At 59.4% G+C, this 22,314-nt stretch overlaps 1 protein-coding gene across 1 annotated transcript; it reads right to left on the bottom strand.

Moving 5' to 3' along the window:
• Positions 1-228: 228 nt before the first annotated feature.
• Positions 229-20,322, bottom strand: MCM2 (minichromosome maintenance complex component 2). The gene is made up of 16 exons (XM_051852595.3): positions 20,186-20,322; positions 19,218-19,447; positions 17,056-17,231; positions 16,662-16,922; positions 15,447-15,666; positions 14,995-15,202; positions 13,029-13,163; positions 12,521-12,712; positions 6,381-6,474; positions 5,018-5,268; positions 4,790-4,916; positions 4,306-4,418; positions 3,463-3,711; positions 1,615-1,797; positions 1,320-1,475; positions 229-994 (listed from the first exon to the last, which is right to left on the bottom strand). Exons 1-16 carry the CDS (start codon positions 20,189-20,191, stop codon positions 884-886), a joined length of 2,712 nt encoding a protein of 903 aa, XP_051708555.3. The 5' UTR covers positions 20,192-20,322; the 3' UTR covers positions 229-883.
• Between the last annotated feature and the right edge of the window lie 1,992 nt (positions 20,323-22,314).

Raw genomic sequence — 22,314 nt, 5'->3', positions numbered from 1 at the left:
CCTGCTCTTGGATCCCCACGGATTCCACTCAGACGTCACAGACAGCACCGAGACCGAGTTCCTGAGGGAGGTCCATGTGATTTCTTACTCTGCCACATTCACAAAGCTGCTTTCCTAACCTGCCCTACTTCCTACAAAACCCAAAGGCCAACGATGGAAAAGGCCTTCGAAGGAAGCCCGGGGAAGCTCGGGTTGGGATACTACGCAGAACTGAGGCCAACGGCTACATCCAGTGCTTGGAATTCTTTATTAAAAATTAAAACTCTAGAAACAGACCTGCATGTACAAACAGGAGAATGAGGAAACAGATGAGCATAGCAATGCTGGCTGACAGTCGTGGCTAATGGAGACTCTTCATGCCCCAATCCGATTCCCTCAAGTGCCCCAGCCTGGGGACGTAAGCCCCACCACGCCCGCAGCACACAGGTGCCCCGCAGGCAAGCGCTGGCCGGCGGTGCTCTCCTACCGCGGGACAGAGCCGTGAAAAAGAAGAGACGTCTACACTGCTCTGTGGCCAAAGGCGGCAGAATCAAGTGTGGACACAAAACCCATGGCGAAAGGGCACAGCTCTCCCGACACCCGTGCAGGGACGGTCATTCCCCTAAAGCGCACTCTGGTGGTGCAAGGTGCTATATGGAGACAACACTGGTGTGGGCGCGGCCTACTGAGCTTCTAACACGCTGGCAGTCTGCCCACCCAGAAGGCGAGAGAAGCAGGAAGCGAAGCCAAAGAAATAAATACCCTCCCTCCGAGACACGACCTGAGCCCAGGAGACCAGGGCTGCACACCGTGGCCTCAGCACCCTCTGAGCGCCAGTGGCTTCGGCTAAAGTCCGTAAAACTGAGCGCCTGGCCCGACTCCCCAGGCCCAGAACCCCCGGGCCTCAGAACTGCTGCAGGATCATCTTTCGCTTCAGGTCATGGCTGAACTTGTTCATCCTGAAGAGCTCACTGTCGTAGAAGGCGGACAGGTTGTGGATGTTGATCTGCCGAGCCTGCGAAGAGCAAACGCGGAGTGAGCCGGGCCGTGTCCCCAGAGCAGGGGAACCCGGAGGGGCAGCGGCCACGGGGCCGGAGCCGGGAGCCAGGCTTCCAATCTTAGCTCCACCGCTGCCGTGGAACTTGGACAAGTTCCTTGGTGGCCCTGTGCCTTTCTCTACCTCTAGGAAATGAGACAAGATCAAGATGCCACACACGTGGAATTGTGAAAACTCAACAAACGGCTATCATCAGAGGCCGGTCCGCTCAACGACCCCAAGATGTCACTAACAGCTCCCAAAGCAGCACAGCCCGACCCCCACCTCCCACCCATGCGCATACCTTGTCCACCAAGTCCTTCTCGGGCACCTCGATAGTGTCCTGCTGGGCCCCGAAGCGGTTCCGCTGGTAAGTCACCTGCTCTGCCACCAGCTGCTTCAATATGAAGAGCAGCAGCTCGTTGTTATCCCGCCGGAACGACAGATAGCGAGCGAAAGTCTGCGGGAGACAGCACAGTCAAGCGCCGCTCCCCACGCCTCACAGCGCCAGGTCAGGCCGCCGCCGGGCAGCCGGGGCGCAGGCCACCCGCGGCCTCCCGAGCCGAGCTGGCCCGCGGCCACGCCCCCTCCACGCCCACCTTCCGCATGCTGCGCATGACGCTGAACTTCTGCGTGTCGATGAAGCTCTCCAGCATCACGCGGATGGCCATGTTCACGTCGTCCTCGATCACGTAGTCCCGCAGGTGGATGCGCGCGTGGGCCTCGGCCATGCGGATCATGGACTCGATGTGCCTCACCGTGATGGGGATGCTGCCCGTCGCCTGCGGGGGAGCACGGCGTCGGGTCTCTCAGGGGGGGAGGAGAGGCAGGACAGGCAGAGGGGGCACTCTGGGCGGCCAGAACCAGGCAGGCTTATCTCACAGAGCGAAGGTGCCAGGCCAACTCATGCTCCCACGTCTGTCTGTCTTAATTTTTTTTAAAGATTTATTTATTTGAAAGGCAGAGGCAAAGAAAGAGAGAGAGACAGAGAAATCTTCCTTCCGCTGGTTCACTCCCCTAACGGCCACAATGGCCAATCTGAAGCCAGGAGCTTCTTCTGGGTCTCCCACACAGGTGCAGGGGCCCAAGGACTTGGGTCACCTTCTACTGCTTTCCCAGGCCACAGCAGAGCTGGATCAGAAGTGGAACAACCAGGACTCAACCCGGTAACCGTATGGGATGCTGGCGCTACAGGCAATGGCTTTACCCGCTATGCCACAGCGCCAGCCCCTTCTGGGTCTTTCTTAAAACATGAAGGTGTGCAGTGCATGTTGGCCGCTCACATCTGCACGGGGTTGCTCCCCCATCCGACCTCTACACAGCTCAGAGCTGGTCATATCTGTGGCCAGCTGTAAAATCTACTGTCACATACCAAATACCACATAACCCAGTGAAATGTCAGTGAGAAAAAAAGTAGTTTCTACGAAAACTGAGTTGAATGCTCTGAAAGACATGGTAAAACTAAAGGGCAAAAACAACAACAAAAAAACATGGCTGCCTTGAGTAGGTGTGGGCAGGAAGAGCCACCCACGAGGATTCTGCATCCCAGCTGCTTACGAGCTGCCCTGAAATTCTTCCTCCCAGGGTGGACATCTGGCACAGTGCTTCAGACACCACTTGGGACACCCACGCCCCATGTCAGAGTGACAGCATTCAAGTCCTGGCTCCACTTCTAATTCCAATTTCCTGTAAATGGGCTCCATGGGAGGCAGCAGGTGATGGTTCAAGTGCATGGGGCCCCGCCACCCAGGCGGGAGACCTGGACTGAGTTCTGGGCTCCTGGCTTTGGCCTGGTCCAGCCCCAGTGGTATGGACATCTGGGAAGTAAACCAGTAGACGGAGGAGCTGTGTGTGGCTCTCTACCTTTCAAATAAAATAAAGTAGTAAATAAACAAAAATTTAAAAACAAAAATTTAGAATGAAAGGAATAAGGGAAATAAAAGAATTCCTGCTCCATTCATTATGAACCAAAATGAAGCCTGGAGCTCAGATCTCACGTTGATTTGGGTGAGATTTACGCAAAGCCGATGTGGAATTTAACCAGAGAAGGTCAGAGTCTTGTGGCTGACTTAGGATGACGGTCGGTCAATCCAAAGACCTTGGCCCTACCACGAGGCAGGCGTATGCCATGGTTTGGCATAATACTGGGAAGGGGTGCCTTTGGCAGACCAGTGAGCTGGCAGGAGGGATCAACGCAGGGGCCAGCAGGTTCCTGCAAGGCTTCGGCAGCCGGCTCTCCGCTCCCCTCCCGCTAAGTGACCTCTCACCCTTCCTTCCACCTGCTATCACCACCAGCAGGTCCCAGAGCCTCTGTTTCCCAAGCTCCCAGTCGCGGGTACTGTTACAGAAAATGGCGTAAAAGAGACCAAGACCACAGAGACGTGCCGCTTTCTGCACTGCCTTCCTGCCCCGTGCTCTGGGGAGTGAGCACACAGGCCACCCCTCACCATGGACTCCTTCCGCAGGTCGCTGTACATCTTGGCCACCTTGTCCTGGTCCATCTGATTGAGCTTGGGGTGGACCTTCTCCTTGGCATAGATGATGTACTTCTTGAGGACCTCCTGCGGCAGCGGCTCCACGCCGTACGTGTTGGGCAGGGCAGGCTCCGCGGCGCTGCCGTTGGCCAGCCCCTCCTCCTTGTTGCTGGGGTGGTGTCTGACGTGGCTGCCGACCACAAAGCGCGCCAGCATCTCATCCTACGGTGGGGAGGAAGCGGGGGGGGGTCAGCCCGAGTGGCGTGTGCGAGGAGAGCGACGGCCTCTCACCAATGCACGCGTCACACCCTCTCGGTGCAGATTCGGGTGCCCACTGGGAGATGTCACACAGCTGGGAAGAGGCGAGGAGTTCCAAACTTCCAGGACAGAGAGCTTCACGTGCCGGGAAGAAAGACAGGAAGGAGAGGAAGCAGGCGGGTGCAAGCAGAGGCAGGGAGCAGTGCGGGCAGTGCGCCACCAGCCAGCGACAGCCCAGATTTCACAGGGTCCGGCAGGAGAGGGACGGCCACGGCTTCTCATCTCAGTGGAAAGCCACAAGCTGGCCGATAAGCAACTTACACTCTCAGGCCTAAGGGCAGAGACTCACTGCAAGGTTGAGGATTAGGCTGGGAGGGCAGCCAGGGAGCAGCCGGTGGAAGAAAGAGAAGTCAGGACTTTTGGACACGACGCAAGACCGAGAGAACAACACTGGACAGCAGGCCACGCCCGTGCAGTGCCCATTTCCCTGCACCAGGCACACTGCGCGGCCCTAAGCCTCACACGAGGGCCCAAGAACCCCAGAAGAGGCGGCTGTACCTGGACCGGGTCCACCGTGTCCCTCACCACGCACAGGACGTCAAAGCGGGAAATGATGGGCTCCGTGAGGTCCACGTTCTCAGAGAAGGTCAGTGAGGGGTCGTAGCGTCCTCCTGAAACACAGGGTACCCTGCATCACAGCGAGTGCCCCCAGCCTCCATCAGAGGGGGAGTGGACGAGGGCGTCGGAGGGAAGGACACGGAATGGCCACGCAGCACCTGCTGTCCATCAGGCACAGTGCTCTTTCCACAAGCAATGCTTGAAACAGCCTGCAAGCCCAACAGGCTCAGACCCAGCTCTGCCCCAGCTAGGACGATGCCCCCTCCTGAGGACAGCCACGGTGGGTCCAAGACGCGGGCTCTACAAAAACACCCGTGCCTCCACTCTGACCTCCTGCCCTCTCCAATAAGACGCGCGGAAGGGACCCCGTGCTGCCCAGTGCCCCACGGCAGGCCCCAAGCCCAGCAGCTGCCCCGCGGGGTACCTATGGGGTTGGCGGCGGCGATGACGGTGCAGCGGGCCTGCAGGGAGGTGACGATGCCGGCCTTGGAGATGGAGATACTCTGCTGCTCCATGGCCTCGTGGATGCTGGTTCTGTCCTGGTCGTTCATCTGCCAGTCGAGGGCCCGACCGTTAGCAAGGCCCAGCCCCCACCGCCGGTCTCAGGCGGGCCCAAGCCGAGTGCCGAGGCCCACGCCACCCAGGGACCCACCTTGTCAAACTCATCGATGAGACACACTCCTCGGTCGGCCAGAACCAGCGCCCCGGCCTCTAAGGTCCACTCCCTGCTGACGGGGTGCCGCTGCACATAGGCTGTGAGGCCCACAGCTGACGCGCCCTGGCCGGTGGTGAAGATGGCCCGGCTGGACACCTTCTCAACGTATTTCAGGAACTGAGACTTCGCCGTGCCAGGGTCTCCACACAGAAGCACGTTGATGTCCCCCCGCACCTTGTGCTTGCCACCTGGAAGAGGCACGGGGCGGGTGGGGGGCAAGATGGGTGCACCCCATCCACCCCTCAACCTGCTTATTAGCAACGGCAAAGGCGCAGCCCCCTGACAGGGAGGGGCGGCCCCCACCAGCAGTCTTTCCGTTCTGAGCATTTAACCCTGAGGAACACGTCCGGGGACGCAGCCTGCACAAGGCATCCTTTGTGAATGTGAGTGTGCACAGCAGTGAGTGATTCAAATGTACAACCGGAACTAAAGAAACCATGCTATACGGACCAGGACACAGAGTCTCAACCGGAACTAAAGAAACCATGCTATACGGACCAGGACACGGAGACTCAACCGGAACTAAACAAACCATGCTATACGGACCAGGACACGGAGACTCAAGAATGAGCCTGCTCTGCAGGCTGCAGGGGGGAGGTCAGCTGGGTGTGTCGGGGTGGGCAGGGCACGGGGCACACACACAGGGAAGCCTGCGTTTGCAAATATCAATGCGCACGTATGTCAGGAAGCCCCTTGTTCACTGCACACGTCGGTTAACATTGCCACAAGGGCCTGGAGCACACACACCAACCTGACTGGGAGTGACCTACAGCAGGGAGGGACCCAGGACGAGAAACAGCAGTCTAGGGTAGGCGGTGTGGTGCAGCGGGCTAAAGCGCCAGCCTTCAGTGCCGGCATCCCAAATGGGCCAACTAGGGAGTGAACCAGCAGGTGGAAGACCTCTCTGTCTCTACCTCTCTCTGTAATGCTTTCAAATAAATAAATCTATCAAAAAGAAAAAAAAAGGGTAGTGTGTGCTGATCTTTTATCAAAATGTAAAATAAAGATTTCTATGCTACGGTTGTAGCTAAAGCTTAAACCTAAGAGAGAAGCAAAGACTAATTTGTTCCAAGCACAAGGGCAGGCAGCCGTGGAGTTGGATCCCCCGGCAGCCTGAGGAGCAGTGGCCAGGGGCTGTCCTCCCTCCTGGTGAGCGGGTCACACACACAGCCTGACCCACTCTCTCTACCCAGCGCCCACGTGGCCTTGCCTGTTACCACAGTGCTGGCTCCCCAAGACACTGGTGGAGCAAAAGCCGCTAGCGCCCTGGAGAGGAAGGGGTGGTGCCCGAGCCACTCACCTGGGTTTTTGGGCTCCCCTCCAAACAAAGCCAAGGCCAGGCCTCTCTTGATGTCTTCATGGCCATAGATGGAAGGCGCTATACTGGCAAAGATCTGAGAACAGGGAGGGACACCGATGTGAGCGCTCGCTCTGGCCCCAGCTCTCAGGCACCCGGCCCACCAGGCCCTGCCCCGACGCGGGGCCTTCCCATCAGTTCTACCAGACAACCACAGACCCGTGACTCAAAGACCCCTTCACTCTCTTACGCCAGGAAGTAATTTCCCAAGACCACAGATCAAGAGTGGAGATGAGCCGAGAGCCGCATCTGAGAGCAGGGCACCGTGTGGCGGAAGTCAGCCCATAACAGACACGGGGGCGGGGGGGTCTTCACCACGCTGCCCCGCCCCAGCCTGTGTCATCACGTGGCAGAGAGACAGGCAAGTGCCTGGCTCATGGCTGGGCCACGGTCAATGACCAAGACTGCACATCTGGGAGCTGTGTCCACCAGAGGCTGAGACTGCCAACTCACTGCTCTCGAGGGTGTGTGCAGGAGAGAGAACGCAAATCTGCATGAGTTTTAAAGACAGAAGTAGAGGCATCAAAGTTCTTGCTTGGAGGAGCTGCATAGCTGAACCTTGACCTTCGGTGCCACCTCCCCACCCCCACCCCGGCCAGCAGGAGCAGCACGGAATCCCCACACTTCCCTCCTTCCAGGACAAAGCAAGGAGGAGCTCAGAGGGCACCAGGGCCCGGGGAGGAGGGCACCGAAGAAGAAAACCGGCAGTGACGGTGGAAGAGGAGGCCCACCCACCTGCCGAGTTAGACGTTCCTGAACACCGCGTCCCACTGAAGACTTCCCACTCCTCGGAGAAGTGGCCGACACCGGGTCTGAGCGGGAAAGGTACAAGAGCAGCCTACGGTATCTTCTGCCAGAAACCCAGAGAGGCAGCTCAAAGACAACCAGGGTGGGGTCAGCAGGACTCTTCGAATCCAACACGACAAAAACGGGCCACCCTGAGCTCAGTGAAGACGACAACCACAAGACAGACCACAGCGCCACTCACGTCGTAGGACGCTGCAGAACCAACTCGCCATTCTGCAAACTGGCAAATCAAAGAGGAACGAGCGAGCACTCGTCCTGCGCTTCCTCCTGGGGCTCGACCTGGTGTTAAACACAGCTCACAAAGACGCTCCTCCTTGCCAAGGATTCCCGGCAAGTGAGCCTCCTCTGGCAACTCCTCATGACCCAGTGGCCCTGGCCAAGGATCGCCCCGTCCCTGGTGGCCACTCCCATCAGAAGGAAGTCCGCCCGTGAGAGCCAGGGCCCCCACACAAAAAGAATGAAAACCAAACAGAGCCTGACTCAGCTTCTCTAACTGACGCCAGTTTACTGAGGCACAGGTGACCGGGGCCAGATCAGCAACATCTGGACTCTGGGAGACTCAGCAGGGGAGACCACCCAGTGTCTCCCAAACAACTGAAGGGGAGTAGGGAGAAGCAGCGGCCTGAAGATGACGAGATTCAGATGAGCTCTAGAAATCAGTCAGTCATCATCGTGGGCCCTTTTTGGAAGCTGGCTCCAAGAAGCCACTAACATCTAACAAACATTTTAAGGATTTATGTATGTGAAAGGCAGAGTGCTGGGGGGAATAGGAGGTGGGCACAGAGGACAGAGAGAGAGAAATCCTATGTCCACAGTCACTCCCCCGACAGCTGCAAGAGCCAGGGTGGACCAGCTGCAGACAGGAGCCAGGTATCTCCCGTGGTAGCAGGAGCCCAAGCACGTGGGCATCATCCGCTGCCTCCAGGCCCACGGGCAGCAAGGTGGACTGGAAGCAGAAGAGCCAGGACTGGACGCCAGGGCTGCGAGCTGCGGCTTAACCCGCTGCGTCACAAGGCCAGCCCCCACACCGATTTTTAAAGGTCAGACATTCAGAGACATCTAACACAGTCCCAATCATTCACTGTTTCTCGAGTGTGATAACCGCATTGTGGTTGGGTTAGGCCTGGTGGCCAAGCTGCCTCTGCCCCACACTGGAGTCCCAAGGTCCCACTCCTGGCCCTGGCTCCTGGCTCCAGCTCTGTGCTGCCGCAGACCCTGGGAGGCAGCAGGTGGCGGCTCAGGCAGCTGGGTTCCTGCCACTCCTGTGGACTGGACTGAGTTCCTGACTCCTGGCCTTAGCCACTGCAGGCACGGGGCGGGCAGGGAGACTGAACCAGCTCGTGGATGCTGTCCCCCCTCCTCTGCCTCTCGAAAAAATCACCCAGTCTGTGGCACTGCTATAGCAGCACAAAATGGACTAGACAGACGAATTCATGACACCATTCCACACGCATATGAAGTTTTCTGACAGCCAGCTCTCCAGTGTGAACCAAGCCTTGCGTTATGGAGTGCCCCCAGGGACCTCCTCGTAACCAAATAAAACGAGCTGTGGCGACCAGATGAAGCAGCCACGTGAGAGTCCAGGGAGCACGGGCTCTGGAGCCCGACTGCCAAGGCGGAAATCCTTATTTAACGCCTTGTGCCTCAGTGTATTCGTCAGCAAAACGGGCCCAGAGGACACCTCCAGCGTTTGGCACTACGTGGAAATCACCTCGACCGTTGCAAGCAAATACCAAGTACAGAGTTCTCTTGTTAGACACTCACTGTGCGGAGACCGCTGGGCAGACAGCCTCCTCACACGCCTGCACCCCTGCTGGGCGGGCTAAGACTCCAAGCCTTGACCTCTCTCCCCTGGACACCGCCCGCTGTCGTTTTGGCAGTGGGCAACCCTTCAGGATGAGGTAACGTCTCCCTCAGTCCCAAGGGCGGCAGGCATCCTGCTTCCCATGCGGGGCAGAGTCCCCAAGCCCAGGCCGATCCTGTACACACCGCGGCGGTGCCAGGCAGGCCTTCCCGGGCGCCAGCAGAGCAAACACGCAAATGCCCACACTGCCCGTGTGCCCTCTGCCACTGACCCGGTCAGCCAGGAGACGGACGGGCTCACTGAACAGCAGGTGAGTGGCACAGAATCTAATCTCGAATGCGCCAAGGAGTCACAGTGTTGCAGTTACCCATGGACAGGGACTTCACAAATACTGATTCAGTCTAGTTCTTTTCTTCTGTGTGGGCCAGACTGAAATGAGGACCCCAGAACTCCATCTAGGACTCCCAGAAGAGTGGCAAGGGCGCAAGTTCTCGAACCATCATCCGCTGCTTCCCAGGACGCCTTAGCAGAGGATGGGAAGTGGAGCAGCTGGGGCTTCAAACCAGGAACTCCGAAACAGGGTATGGGTGTCCCAAGTGGCAGCTTAACCCACTGCACCACAACGCCTGCTCCTTGCGTGGTCTTGTAACAACTCTAGTAGGTCCTCTCACCCCCCACTTACAGAGGAGGGCGGCTTATCTAGTTGTACGAAGGATTAGGCCAAAATCCACAGGAAGTCTGGCTGCACGCCGTGTGCCTCTCCTGTTACATCTGTGTCCAGTGTGCCACGTACCTCCTTAATACTTGACCCCATCAGTGCCCAGGGCCCTCAAAATTCAATGCCCCCCAGAAGGCAACCTGAGTCTCAAAACAGAGCTCACCAGGCTGGACAGAACTCCAGAGGGGGTACAGAACACGCTGGAAGGCACACGCCCTGCCTAGTCAGCGTTGCCAGAGAGGAACAGGGACCAGTAATCAGAGACTAAGACTTCGAAAAACCCAGACGCCCAGATTCTCATGTGACACGAACATCAAAGCAAACTAGGGTGGGTGTTCACCACAGAGCCACGTGACCACGTGGGATGCCTGCATCCCTACCGGGGCACCAGTCCGAGTCCAGGCTATTCCTCTTCCAATCCAGCTTCCTGCTGGTGCATCCGGGATACAGGCGATGGCTCGAGTACCTGGTTTCCTGCCATTCACCTGGGAGATTCTGGAGTAAGTCCCAGGCTCCAGGCTTCAGCCTGGCCCTAGCTGTCATGGGCATCTATGGCTGCGTGAGAATAAGGGCCATGTCTGCCTTACCCGGGGGCGGACTGGCACTCACAGCAGCCTTCCCGTGGCACTTCCTCAATGACAGCAACACACAATGAAACAAGCAGCCCTCCTCTGTGGTCCCATCGCTAAGGCATGATTCTCTCCTTCACCCTCAGACTAAAAGACCGAATCAGGGATGACTAGGGGTGGGAGACGGGATGGGGTGAGGAAGAACAGAACAGACACGCCAAATTAACTTTCTGGGAAGAACCCAGAAAACTCCCGAACGCCTAGCCCACACCGACAAGGCCTGCAGATGCCAGCTGCCTCACCCTTGCCGGGTTTACCGCTGGGTGACAGAGCAGTCTCTCGCGTGGACTCAGAGCCACTGAACACTCCGGGGATAGGGATGTGGGACACGAAGCTATTCTGCTAACTGGCAGAAGACACACTGAGGAACAAAGCAAGCAGAACAGCCGTGCACGTGCAGGGACACTGACAAGCAGACACAAGGCATGGAAAGATGAGGGGGACCAGAAGGGACAGGCACGGCTGTGCAGAGAGGGCTCATGGGCTCCAAGGCCAAGTGGACAGAGGACGATGACCGAGGAGCTGCTCGGCCGCCGGGACACAGCTCCGCCCCAATCGTAGCAGCCTCCATTCACTCATACTCGCCGTGCTGTCTCCAGCCAGCCTCTAGGGACAGGGGTGGCCCTGTCCCTGGGGAGATCACACACGCAAGGGAGATGAGCCCACTCACTAAGCCAGCCCACGGGAAGTGCAGTGGACGCGGCCCTCAGCAGCTGCTCTGCACTGAAACCCCGCAGGAGGAGGGGCCGAGGTCGAGCACAGAGGGGGAAGCCACCACGTGCAACACTGCCGTCCCCCGTCCCGTACTGGAGTGCCAGGCACCTCAGTCCCTCTGCTTCTGATACAGCTGCCTGCTAACCACCTGGGAAGATGCTCAGTGACCACTCAAGTGCTTGGGCCCCTGCCTCCCACGTGGGAGACAAGGATGGAGTTCCTGTCTCCTGGCTTCAGCCAGGCCCAGCCCGGGCTGTCGTAGCCATCTGGGGAGAGAGCCAGTAGATGGAAGGTCTCTCTGTCACTCTGCCTTCCGAGTACATAAACAAATGTTTAAAAAAGCACACAAAAAGCCGGCGCCGTGGCTCAATAGGCTAATCCTCCACCTTGCGGCGCCGGCACACCGGGTTCTAGTCCCGGTTGGGGCGCCGGATTCTGTCCCGGTTGCCCCTCTTCCAGGCCAGCTCTCTGCTATGGCCAGGGAGTGCAGTGGAGGATGGCCCAGGTGCTTGGGCCCTGCACCCCATGGGAGACCAGGAAAAGCACCTGGCTCCTGGCTCCTGCCAGGATCAGCGCGGTGCGCCGGCTGCAGCGGCGGCCATTGGAGGGTGAACCAACGGCAAAAGGAAGACCTTTCTCTCTGTCTCTCTCTCTCACTGTCCACTCTGCCTGTCAAAAATAAAAAAAAAAAAAAAAAAAAAAAAAAAGCACACAAAATCCAAGACCATCAACAAAGCCAGCAAGAAACTGAGCTGAGGAAGACAGAGGGAGAACAGTAACTTCAGAACAAGTAGGCACCAGGAAGCAGGCGAGTCCAGACGGCAGACACGGCAGAGGAGTTTTACAGAGAAAAATCTAACATCCGATTTAAACCCTCATCTCCCCACCCTCCAGTGAAAATGTCTACATGGGGAAAAAATAAAAAAAAGAAACCACCACAAAGCCGCAGCGGGGGAGCCTTCCTCCTGGAGAAACTGCTGTGGGTTAGGGCCAGCCGCCAGGACACCCCGTGAGCTGGCAGTTACCCCAAGGCTCTGCCTTGGCTCCAGAGTCAGGCCTGGGCAGGGCACGGGAGGCCGAAGGGGAAAGAACCCACCCAATGGTCAGCCCAATCCTGTCCTAACCAGTGAGGCTCCTCCCTGTCTCACGGGAGGGGGCACAGGCTCAGAAGCCACCAGGCCACTCAGCTGGCACGTGGCAGAGCAGGAGCTGGGTGGCCCTTCCCTGGCACCCACGTCCAGGCTCCTCCCCACGGCGACAGGGCCTCCCATGGAGGCGATGACTGAGCTCCAGGTGGGGAGCTAAGTAAGGAGGGCGCCCATTTCTAGGACCAGGGAATCGCAACCAAGGCTCCAGGGCATCAGGGCCGAGCAGCCTCCGCCCCACAGCCCCCAGCCCGCCTGCCACCTGCCTTCTCGCCGATCTGCTGATCCTTGGACAGGCTGGTGATCATCTTCACATCCTCGTCCGTCAGCTCCCCCACGGCCACCTTGTTGTCCTTCTTGGCCACGTGGTTGGCCAGGATGACGGTGGCAAAGACAGGGAAGCCATTGGCGGTGTTGAGGGAGCCGTCGTAGTTGTTGTGGTAGATGCCGGTCAGCTCCTAGGGACAGCAGAGGCCAACTGGTCAGAGGGCCGAAGCCAGGCGCCAAGCGGGAGCTGGGTCCACCTCCAGCTGCCTTTACCCAACTTTCTCCCACTGCCAGTTGTCCACACCACACTTGCAGACACCAAGGTGAGCAGCTCAGCAAAACCAAAGGAACACTGCTCCTAATCCCAGCACCTGGCCAGCCATCACAAGGGGGAAACGCTCTTTGCCCAGCTGACTCAAGAACCAACCTCAGGCGGACTCCCCCACTACCACCAGCCCCACCCCTGGCCGTGACCGTGCCTGCCAGCTCCCGCCCCCAAGGACTTACGATCTCGTCTCCCGGCTTGCAGCTGTCCACCAGATCAGCCAGCAGAATGGCGTCCTTGGAGCGGGGCAGCCGGCCGGCCGCCACTTTGCCCGGGCTCTCCTGAATGCGGATGCGCTGGTAGTTCTGATAGACAGTCTAGAGGGACAGACAGCAGGTCAGGGCAGCCCCGCCCTGAGCGACACACTTCGTGCCCTCCTGAAAGCAACAGCTTACCAGGCCACCTGACCTCGACCCCAGTCCCATGAAGAAAAGGGGCAATAACAAAGAGCCAAAGATGGCAGGAGGGAGCCCACACGCCCCAGAACACTGGCAGGCGGTCCCCACTCTGGCCAACCTGGCACATCTCATACAGGCTGAGCCACCATGAGCCACGCTGCCCGAGTTCAAATCCTGCGTCCGTTCTCCTGGGCAAGTGACTTACGGGGATGCCGATGCTCTAACTGCAACCTCATGACACGGATGAATCAGCCCCACGGACACAGCACCGAGGGGCTGCCCTCGTGGCACAACGGTCAAGCTGCTGCTTGTTAAACTGGCATCCCATCCTGGAGGTCCACGTCGAGTCCCACCTGCTCTGCTTCTTACCCAGCTTCCTGCTAACGTGCCCAGGAAGGCAGAGGTGGCCCAAGTGCTTGGGCCCAGGCCACCCATGCGGGAGACCAGGAGGGAGGTCCTAGCTCCTGGGTTTGGCCTGACTCAGCTCCGGCTGGCGCAGCCATTTGGGGAGGAACGCAGCAAATGATGAAAGAGTTCTCTGTTACTCTGATGGGCTGTGCCAGCCTATTTGCTGTCCATTATTTCACTATTGTCTCAAAGAGAGAACGACGTAGCAGTTAGAAGTACATACTCTGAACCAAAATGCCCCGGTGATGGGGCTAGCGTTGTGGCATAGCAGGTAAACCACCGCCTGCAACACTGCCATCCCACCAGCTCCACTTTCAATCCGGCTCCCTAATGGCCTAGGAACCTCCCTCTCTGTAACTCTTTCTTTTTTTTTTTTTTGACAGGCAGCGTGGACAGAGAGACAGACAGAGAGAAAGATATTTTTTGGCTGTTGGTTCACCCTCCAATGGCCGCCGCGACCGGTGCGCTGCGGCCAGCGCACTGCGCTGATCCGATGGCAGGAGCCAGGTGCTTCTCCTGGTCTCCCATGGGGTGCAGGGCCCAAGCACTTGGGCCATCCTCCACTGCACTCCCTGGCCACAGCAGAGAGCTGGCCTGGAAGAGGGGCAACCGGGACAGAATCCGGTGCCCCGACCGGGACTAGAACCCGGTGTGCCAGCGCCACAAGGCGGAGGATTAGCCTAGTGAGCCGCGGCGCCGGCCCTGAGGTGGTTCTAATCCAGGGGCCCCACGAGCCGGGCAGGCACCAGAGTCCATACAGGACGGGGGCTGTGCATATGAGTGACAGCCCTGCAGAGGCGGGACAGCTGTGTCCTGAAAGCAGCAGCCAGGTCAGAAGGGGTCCAGTTTGCCAGGAGAAGCTGTCCACTTGGACATTTCAGACAAAACTACCAGGGCTGGCAGAGCGACGGTGCAGTTTTGGCCGCCACCTGCGATGCTAGCATCCCACATGAGTGCTGGTTCAAGTCCTGGCGACTCCACTTCTGACCCAGCTCCCTGCTAAGGCACCTAGGAAGGCAGCAGAAGATGGCCCAAGTGCTCGGGCCCTGCCACCCATAGGGGAGACCTGGATTGCACTACGAGGCTTCTGGCTTCAGCCCGGCCCAGCCCTAACCATTGTGACCACTGGGGAGTGAACAGCAGAGGGAAGGACCCCCCCCCCCGCCCCCCACGAAACTCTGCCTTTGGAATAAATATCGCAGTTCTTTAAGGTGTAGCAAGTACACAACTCCATCTTGCTCTCTGCTGTCCCTCTTCATGAGCCTGAGGTGGGTCAGGCCCTGCGTTTGGGGACCCACTGAAACTGGATAGCAGCCAGCAGCAGGACCCGTGTGCCTCTCACCTCTTCCATGTTGACTTCGAAGGGGCCAGCCGACTGGCACTCAGGACAGGAGCCTGGCTTCACCTCCTGGTTCTGGGACTGGCAGAAGGGGCCCAGGACGAAGTTGCACTTGTTACAGTTGTACTTGACCATGCTGAGCTGGGGCAGGACACCCGTGCAGCTGGTCACCACCCCACTGGTGCGGATCAGCTGGTTCAAGTGCAGCTGTCTGTAGAGGACAAGGACACATCAGAGGCCGGCAGCCAGGCTGCTCTGACCACACAAGGCCAGGACTACCCAGGAGGACACACAGTGCCCACCCAACAAACCCACCCCATAGCACTCCCACACAACCAGAACCCATCTGGGATGAGGGCTCTTCCTGGCCGCACCCTGCCCCACCCACAGCACTGCCACTCTGCAGCAGCGTCTAGACCACAAGGACCCGTGGTTCTCACCTGCCCGCAGCTCACCTGAGTGACCGCAGCTCCTCCACCAGAGGGAGGTGGGAGATGCGCACGTGGATGTGGCTGGCGATGCGGTCGTACTTGGGGTACATGGCCAGCACCACCTCCAGCGCAGCCTCATCAAAGATCTGCAGCAGCTCTGCCGGCGCCTCGGGCAGGAAGTAGGCCAGGACGTGCTCCCGGGCCGCCAGGTCCTCGTAGTTAACCACCAGGCTCTCGCGGTTCTCTGAGAGCGGGCGAGAGGCAACGGCACTGAGCAGGGGCCAGCTTGGGCCCAGGGAGGAGCCCTCTGCCTCACGACAGGGGCTGCACGAGGAGGGAGACGACGACTGGCCCAACCCTGGGGCCCTGCGATTCTACCTACGTGACTTAGACACATCCTGAGCCTCAACTCCCCGCTCTGTAAAATGGGCCGCCCCACAGTGTGGAGCTGCTGAACGGAACAGAGCTACAGATGCAAAGTCGTTCAAGGACCAGGAAGGAAACTGATGGGGAAACTGCCCGGCACAGGGAGCGGGGGGACTGCACACAGCAATGTGTTGCCACTTTGTGACCAGGCAGTAGTCCAGATTTCTATACAAAACCTGGCCATTTCAAAACACATCACACACACACACACACACAAAAAAAAAAAACAAAACAAAACAAACAAACAAACAAACAAACAAAAAAACACATTTTGGTGGGGCTGGCGTTGTGGTGCGGCAGGCTAAGCCACCACTTGGGACTCCGGCATGCCCTCCCTGAGTTGCCAGTTCAAGTCCCCAGCGGCTCTACTTCCATTCCAGCTCCCTGCTAATGGGCCCGGGGAGAGCAGCAGAGGACGGGCCAAGTGCCTGGGCCCTTCCCCTCACAGATGGACTCTGATGGAGCTCCAGCCTCCTGGCTTCTGCTTGGCCTGGCCTCAGCCACTGTGGCCATCTGGGAAGTGACCCAGCAGATGGAAGCTCTCTCTCACTGTTCCTTTCAAATAAATAAATATCTTTTGGGGGTGGGGGAGGAACCCAGGTTGGTGGTCCCTGCACAGCCAGGACAGTCCAAGTGCAGACACTCAATACACTGTGGTTCTCTGAAGGTCGGACATCTTGTGTTTCCGTTGCCAGCCCCATCCGGCCTGGGACTTGTAGCCGGACACTGCCCACACCTCACAGGTGCTAACTGTGCCCCAGCAAGGCCAACGTGAGGGGCCCTTTGAGGGGGCCAGGGTGCAGGGAGCCACACCTTTGCACATGTCGCTGATGCGCTCCTTGAAGACGTTGTGGCCGTGGCCGTCCACGTGGGTGCGCAGGAAGTTCTTGAAGCGGTGGTGGATCTCCAGGCGCGGGCCCGCCATGCTCACCCACTCGCGCACCGTGTGGCCCTTGAGGTCCTCCAGGTTCTCGATGCTCTCGATCATCTCCTCGTCTTCCTCGCCGTCCTCCGTGGCCCGCTCCACCTGGCGCCGCTTGCGGGCGGGTCGCTCCTCGTCCTCCTCGTCGCTGTCTGGGGAGGCGAGGGGCACCCACGCGTCAAACTTCCCCAGCACCTCGCACCGCTTCCCCGGTACGCCCTGCCAGGCCCCTGGGGCTCTGGAAGCCGGGACCGGCCTCTCTGGCCAGCACGCATCTGAACCCACCGTACAGGAGCCCACGGCGCATGCGGCCCAGGCCCCGGCCAGCCTCCCGGTCGCGCTGCCTCATGACCCGCTCGGCCGCCTCTCTCTGGCTGGCAGTCAGCTCCTCCACGTCCTCGTCGTCCAGAGCCAGCCCCTCCGCCTCGTAGGTGTCCAGCTCCGGGATGGCGCGGTAGTCCCTGAGACGGCCCCAGAGTGAACACGGTGAACGCCGCGGAGAGCATCCCGCCCAGGACGTGGGCCCGATCCCGGAGGCCCACGAGCCCCAGCCGCGCAGGCCAGGAACACGCAGGCTCAGAAGGCCTGCACGATACGGGCACATTTAATATCCCTTAACCATGCGGTAAAGCCGCCACCTGTGACGCCTGCAGAGACTGAAGCAGTCAACTTTTTATGTATTTTACTAAAATCAAAAAAGGTGTTTGAGGGGCCGGCACTATGATGTAGTGGATGAAGCCACTGCCAGCAGTGCCTCCATCCCATGTGGGTGTGGGTTCGAGTCCTGGCTGCTCCACACCCATCCACCTGCCTGCTAATGGCCTGGGAAAAGCAGCAGAGGAGGGCCAAAGTATTTAGGCCCCTGCCACCCACGTGGGAGACCAGGAAGAAGCTCCTGGCTCCTGGCTTTGGTCTGCCCCAGCCTTAGCCATGGAAGTCATCTGGGGAATGAACCAGCAGATGGAAGATCTCTCTCTCTCCTCCTCCTCTAACTCTGATTTTCAAAATAAAGAAATCTTTTAAAAAACAACAACAACAACAAAAAACAAAACACGGAAATCATCAGCCACCAGGAAAATGCCAGTCAAGCCACAGGGACGTGTCCCCTCACAGCAGCCGGAGAATCGGAACCCTCAAGCCTCGCTTCTAAGAACGCGGAAGGCGGGACTGGCACTGTGGCACGGCGGGTTGAGTTGCTGCCGGTGGTGTCCTCGGCACCCCATATCAAAGCCGGCTCGAGTCCCGGCTGCTCCCTGCTAATGCCCCTGGCAAGGCAGAGGAAGATGGCCCAAGTGCTTGAGCCCCTGCCACCCATGTGGGAGACCCAGATGGAGTTCCAGGCTCCTAGCTTTAGCCACGACCACAACAGCCATCACAGCTCTGTGGGGAGTAAACCAGCAGATGAAGGGTCTCTCCGGCACACAGGTGAATACAAAAAAAAAAAAAAAAAAAAAAAAAAGTCTTAGGGCCTGGCCCCCATGCCTAGAAACATACCAAGAGAACCGAAAACACACAAAGTTGTATGTCAATGCCCACAGCTGCACTGAGGGCTGGCGCCGTCTGCGGTGCCAGCATCTGATTCAGGCAACAGTTCGAGTCTCAGCTGCCCCACTTCTTTTCTTTTCTTTCTTTTTAAGATTTGCCTGTTTGTTTGAAATGCGGTTTTACAGAGGCAGAAGCAGAGAAAGAGAGAGAGAGGTCTTCCAGCCACTGGGTCACTCCCCACATAGCTGCAACAGCTGGAGCCGTGCTGATCTGAAACCAGGAGCAGGAGCCTCTTCCACATCTCCCACGCAGGTGCAGGGGCCCAAGGACGTGGGCCGTCCTCTACTGCTTTCCCAGGCCACAGCAGAGAGCTGGATTGGAAGTGGAGCAGCCAGGACTTGAACTGGTGCCCATATGGGATGCTGGCACTTTACCCACTACACCACAGCAAAGCCCCTCAGCTGTCCCCCTTCCGACCCAGCTCCCCGATAATGTCCCTGAGAAAGCAGTGGAAGATGCCCAAGTCCTTGTGCCCCTGCACCCACGTGGGAGAACCAGAGGAAGCTCCTGGCTTTGGCCTGGCCCACTCGCAGCCATTGTAACCATTTGGGGAATAACCAGAGGATGGATCTCTCTCTGCCTTTGCCTCTCCCTTCCTCTCTCCGTCTACAACTATTTTAAATAAAATAAACCCATCTCTCTGTGCTGGTGCTTCTTCTCCAGCCTACAGATCCCTGCGTCCCCTGGGAGCCACCCTCAAGCAGTTGGGCCCACCCAGGCCTCGGGACCTGGCCCTTCTAGCTTAGATACCGCAAGTTAAACCGACCTAAGCTGTGCTGTGTCTCCCCGGGACCCTGAGCCACGCTGCGCTCACAGGCGAGGATGCTGTCCAGCCCCCGAAGCCGAGATGCCTACGCCTGGGCGCTCTGCAAAGCCACGTCCAGGGCCCTGAAGGAAAGTACCTCTCCATGCCATCTCCAATAAGCTCCTCTCCGTCCTCTTCTTCCTCCAGGGGCCCCTCTGTACCCAGCAACCCCTCGGACTCATCCTCAAAGGGAGGAAGGTCACGGCCAGGGCTGGAGGTCAGGGCGTCGGTGCGCCGGGAGCTTCGGCCGGGGCTGGAGGTGAGAGGATCATTGGTTCGGCGACGCCGGGCTGGGCTGGACGCCACGGTAAAGGACTCGGATGATTCCTGCAAGAGAAGCAGCCGCGGTCAAACACTGGGGCACCGGGGTGGGGGTGCGACTCAGCTTCCTGGTGGTCCCACAGGGGTCTTCCCTCCTGGCTCTCTGACCACCAGCAGCAGTCCTCAAACACCCCAGCCCCTTCCAGCCTCACGTCCTTTGCACTTGAGGTTCCCTCTGCCTGGAATGTTCTCGGCTGAGCACAGGGGAACCCCGGCCACTCACAGCACCCTGCGTTTTCTCCACGCAACCCAGGGGATACGGCTCTTTGCTCCCCCTGCAGCAGGAATTCCACCCATCTGAGCACCCCCAAGGTACCCAGCCCTGTGCCAGGAAATGAAGTAGAGGCACCAAACCAGAAGCGGGCTGGAGCCTCGGGCTGGAGGAGCGCACAGCAACCAAGACAAAGGAACAGGAAAACACAGCAGGAAGCAGCGGAGAAGACCCAGGCCGCGGCGTGCCGGGCGCGCGCCCCCCGGCAGGCTTACAGATGGCGCCCTACACAGCACGTGCAGGGTGAACAATGACAGGGGCGCGCTCGGCTTGGGGTGCCCGGCGACCCCAGGCTGCAGCGGGCAGAGGGATCGCCAGGCGGACTCCACCCCGCCGCGCACCCCAGCCCCCGGCCCGCCGGCACGAACACGGAGTCCCGCCCGCGGCCCGGAGAAGCCCAGAGAACCTGAGGCGCGGCGGCCGCGACGCCTCGGCCCCGCCAGCACCCCGCGCGCCCCGCACGCCGCGCTCACCGCCATCGCCGCGCCGCTGTCTTCCCTCAAGCTCCTCCAGCAACAACCAGTTTTCGCGCGAAAACCGGCTCACGTGACGCACCCGAGCCCGGGAAGCGCCCGGAGGAAGACAACGTCATGACGTCGGCGTCTGTTTGCGGGCGGCGGCGCGGGGGGGGGGTGGGGGCGGGCCAGAGTCTGGCCCCGCCCACGCCGCTCGGCCCTGCGCTCCCCGGAGGCGGCCAGAGAGCCTGGGACGGGGCTGGGCTGGGCTGCGCTGCGCTGCGGGGGCGGGTCCCGCGGATCCCACCCCACTCGCTGGCTGCGTGGGCTTGGTGGCGCTCCGGCCATCTTACAGACGGGGCCGATGAGGCTCAGAGCCGTGTTTCCTGGTGCCTCGTTTGTGAGTGGGCAGTGTCCACGTTTCCTCAAGCTACAGAGCACCCAAAGAGCTTCAGGATTTTGTGGGCATTCACAGACGAGGTTCTTGGTGCAAATTCCCCTCACCCAGGGGAGCCCAGGTGCGGGGAGCGTGTTCCAGTCACAGCTGCGGAGAGCCGGGCTCGGTGGGAATGTTCAGGCCTGCACCTGCTGCCACGTAACAGATGATCCCAGGGTCCGGCTAGCTGCACCTCGCTCTTTGGGCCGGTCTACTTCCAAGCTCCAGGAGGCGGGAATTCAGAGTGTGTGTGCTTGACCTTGACCTACCCCGCAGACCGCTCACTTGCAGGGGAGCCACCCACAGGGAGAAGCTGCAGGCCCCAGCTAACACAGTCCCGTTGGAGTTGTGCTGGAAGCGCGTCAGCAGGCGTCTCCACCTGCTGCTCCTGCCATCAGGTGCAGGCAGCTGTCCCACCTCCAGACGCTGCGTGTGGCCCACAGGGTGAGTCAGCTCCCCTGTGATCCAGCGCAGCCTTTTCCTCCATAAATAGGACCAGCCTGTCAGCCATGGTGGTGCCTGAGCCGCCACTGTGTTAGTGACGACGGGTGACACAGGCCTGCAGCTCTGGGCCCATCTGGATCTCCAACCTAGTGGGCTCTGGCCTCCCGGTCACTGGGTGTCCCCGTGTCATTGCTGGCCAGGGCCCAGCAGCCCTGCAGAGCTGCCTGCGGTGGGTGCCCTGGCCTTGCTCCCACTCCCCTAGGGGCTGCTTTGTGGTTTTGCTTCCAGGGTTTGCCAGCAAACTCCATGCGGCGTCTTCCCCACCCCCTATGCCTCTAATGTCCCTGTGGGTCCCGTGGCCTCAGGGACAGCTCTGAATGCAGATGGTTCCCTGCCACCTGGGGTCGCCGAGGCCATGTGCACCAGCGCTGCCGGCGACACCAGCTCAGCAGCTGCCCTTGGGACTTCTTGGCTGAGTGTGCTACAAGGCACGCCCACCCTCTGTACTGTTTTTTTAAGGCCAGATGGGTGAATCGGAGTCCAATCCTGTCCCAGGTGCTGCAGGTCTCCCGAGGTGGCACTGGCCTCGACGACGGGGGGAGGGGGTTTCAAGGGCTTTGACTGAATGTTTGTTTTTTTTTTTTAAATGATTTATTTGAAAGGAAGAGCAACAGAGGGAAAGGGAGAGAAGGGGAGGGGGAGAGAGAGAGAGAGAAAATGTCTTCTGTCTACTGGCTCACTACCCGAATGCTTGCAACAGCCAAGTCTGGGCCAGGTCAAAGCCGGAAGTCAGAGGCTCCACCCTGGTGTCCCATGTGGATAGTGGGGACCCAAGCACCTGGGCCACCTTCTGCTGCTTTCCCACGCACATCTGCACGAAGCTGGATCAGAGGCGGAGAAACGGGGACCCAAACCAGCACTCCCTATATAGGACATCTGCACAGCAAATGGCGACCCTGGGCCACAACCCACACCTCACCTCCTCACCGTCACAGCCCTCGCACCACAGACCAGGAGGCAGCCCGGGCACTGTGCCAGCAAGTCCACCCCAGGAATACGCGGAACCTTCCCGGCCACTCCTTCCACCTGGGAGTCACAGGACCTGCTGATGACATCTAAGCACTGCCACGCGGCTCTGTTGCTCTGGGATTGCTATCTTCCCCACTGCTGTGGGGAGCCCGTTCCGCAGTAGCGTGTCCACGCGGCCAGCCATGGCCTGGGGAGGGTGGGATGAGGGCCGCCTCCTGCGAGCCGCATCTGTACGTCA

The sequence above is a fragment of the Oryctolagus cuniculus genome, chromosome 10 (genome assembly GCF_051225735.1).
Source record: "Oryctolagus cuniculus isolate XC-2025 breed Fujian yellow rabbit chromosome 10, ASM5122573v1, whole genome shotgun sequence".
NCBI lineage: Eukaryota > Metazoa > Chordata > Mammalia > Lagomorpha > Leporidae > Oryctolagus > Oryctolagus cuniculus.
The sequence above is the reverse complement of the archived record's forward strand: the minus strand, read 5'-3'. Positions and strand labels throughout refer to the sequence as shown.

Coding starts and splice junctions, on each gene's coding strand:
- MCM2 (XM_051852595.3), bottom strand. Junction 16,923..17,055: donor GCGCCGTGGGCTCCTGTACG/GTGGGTTCAGAT, acceptor TCGCCTCCCCAG/ACAGCGACGAGGAGGACGAG. Junction 6,475..12,520: donor ATCAGCAGATCGGCGAGAAG/GCAGGTGGCAGG, acceptor CCCTGTTCTCAG/ATCTTTGCCAGTATAGCGCC.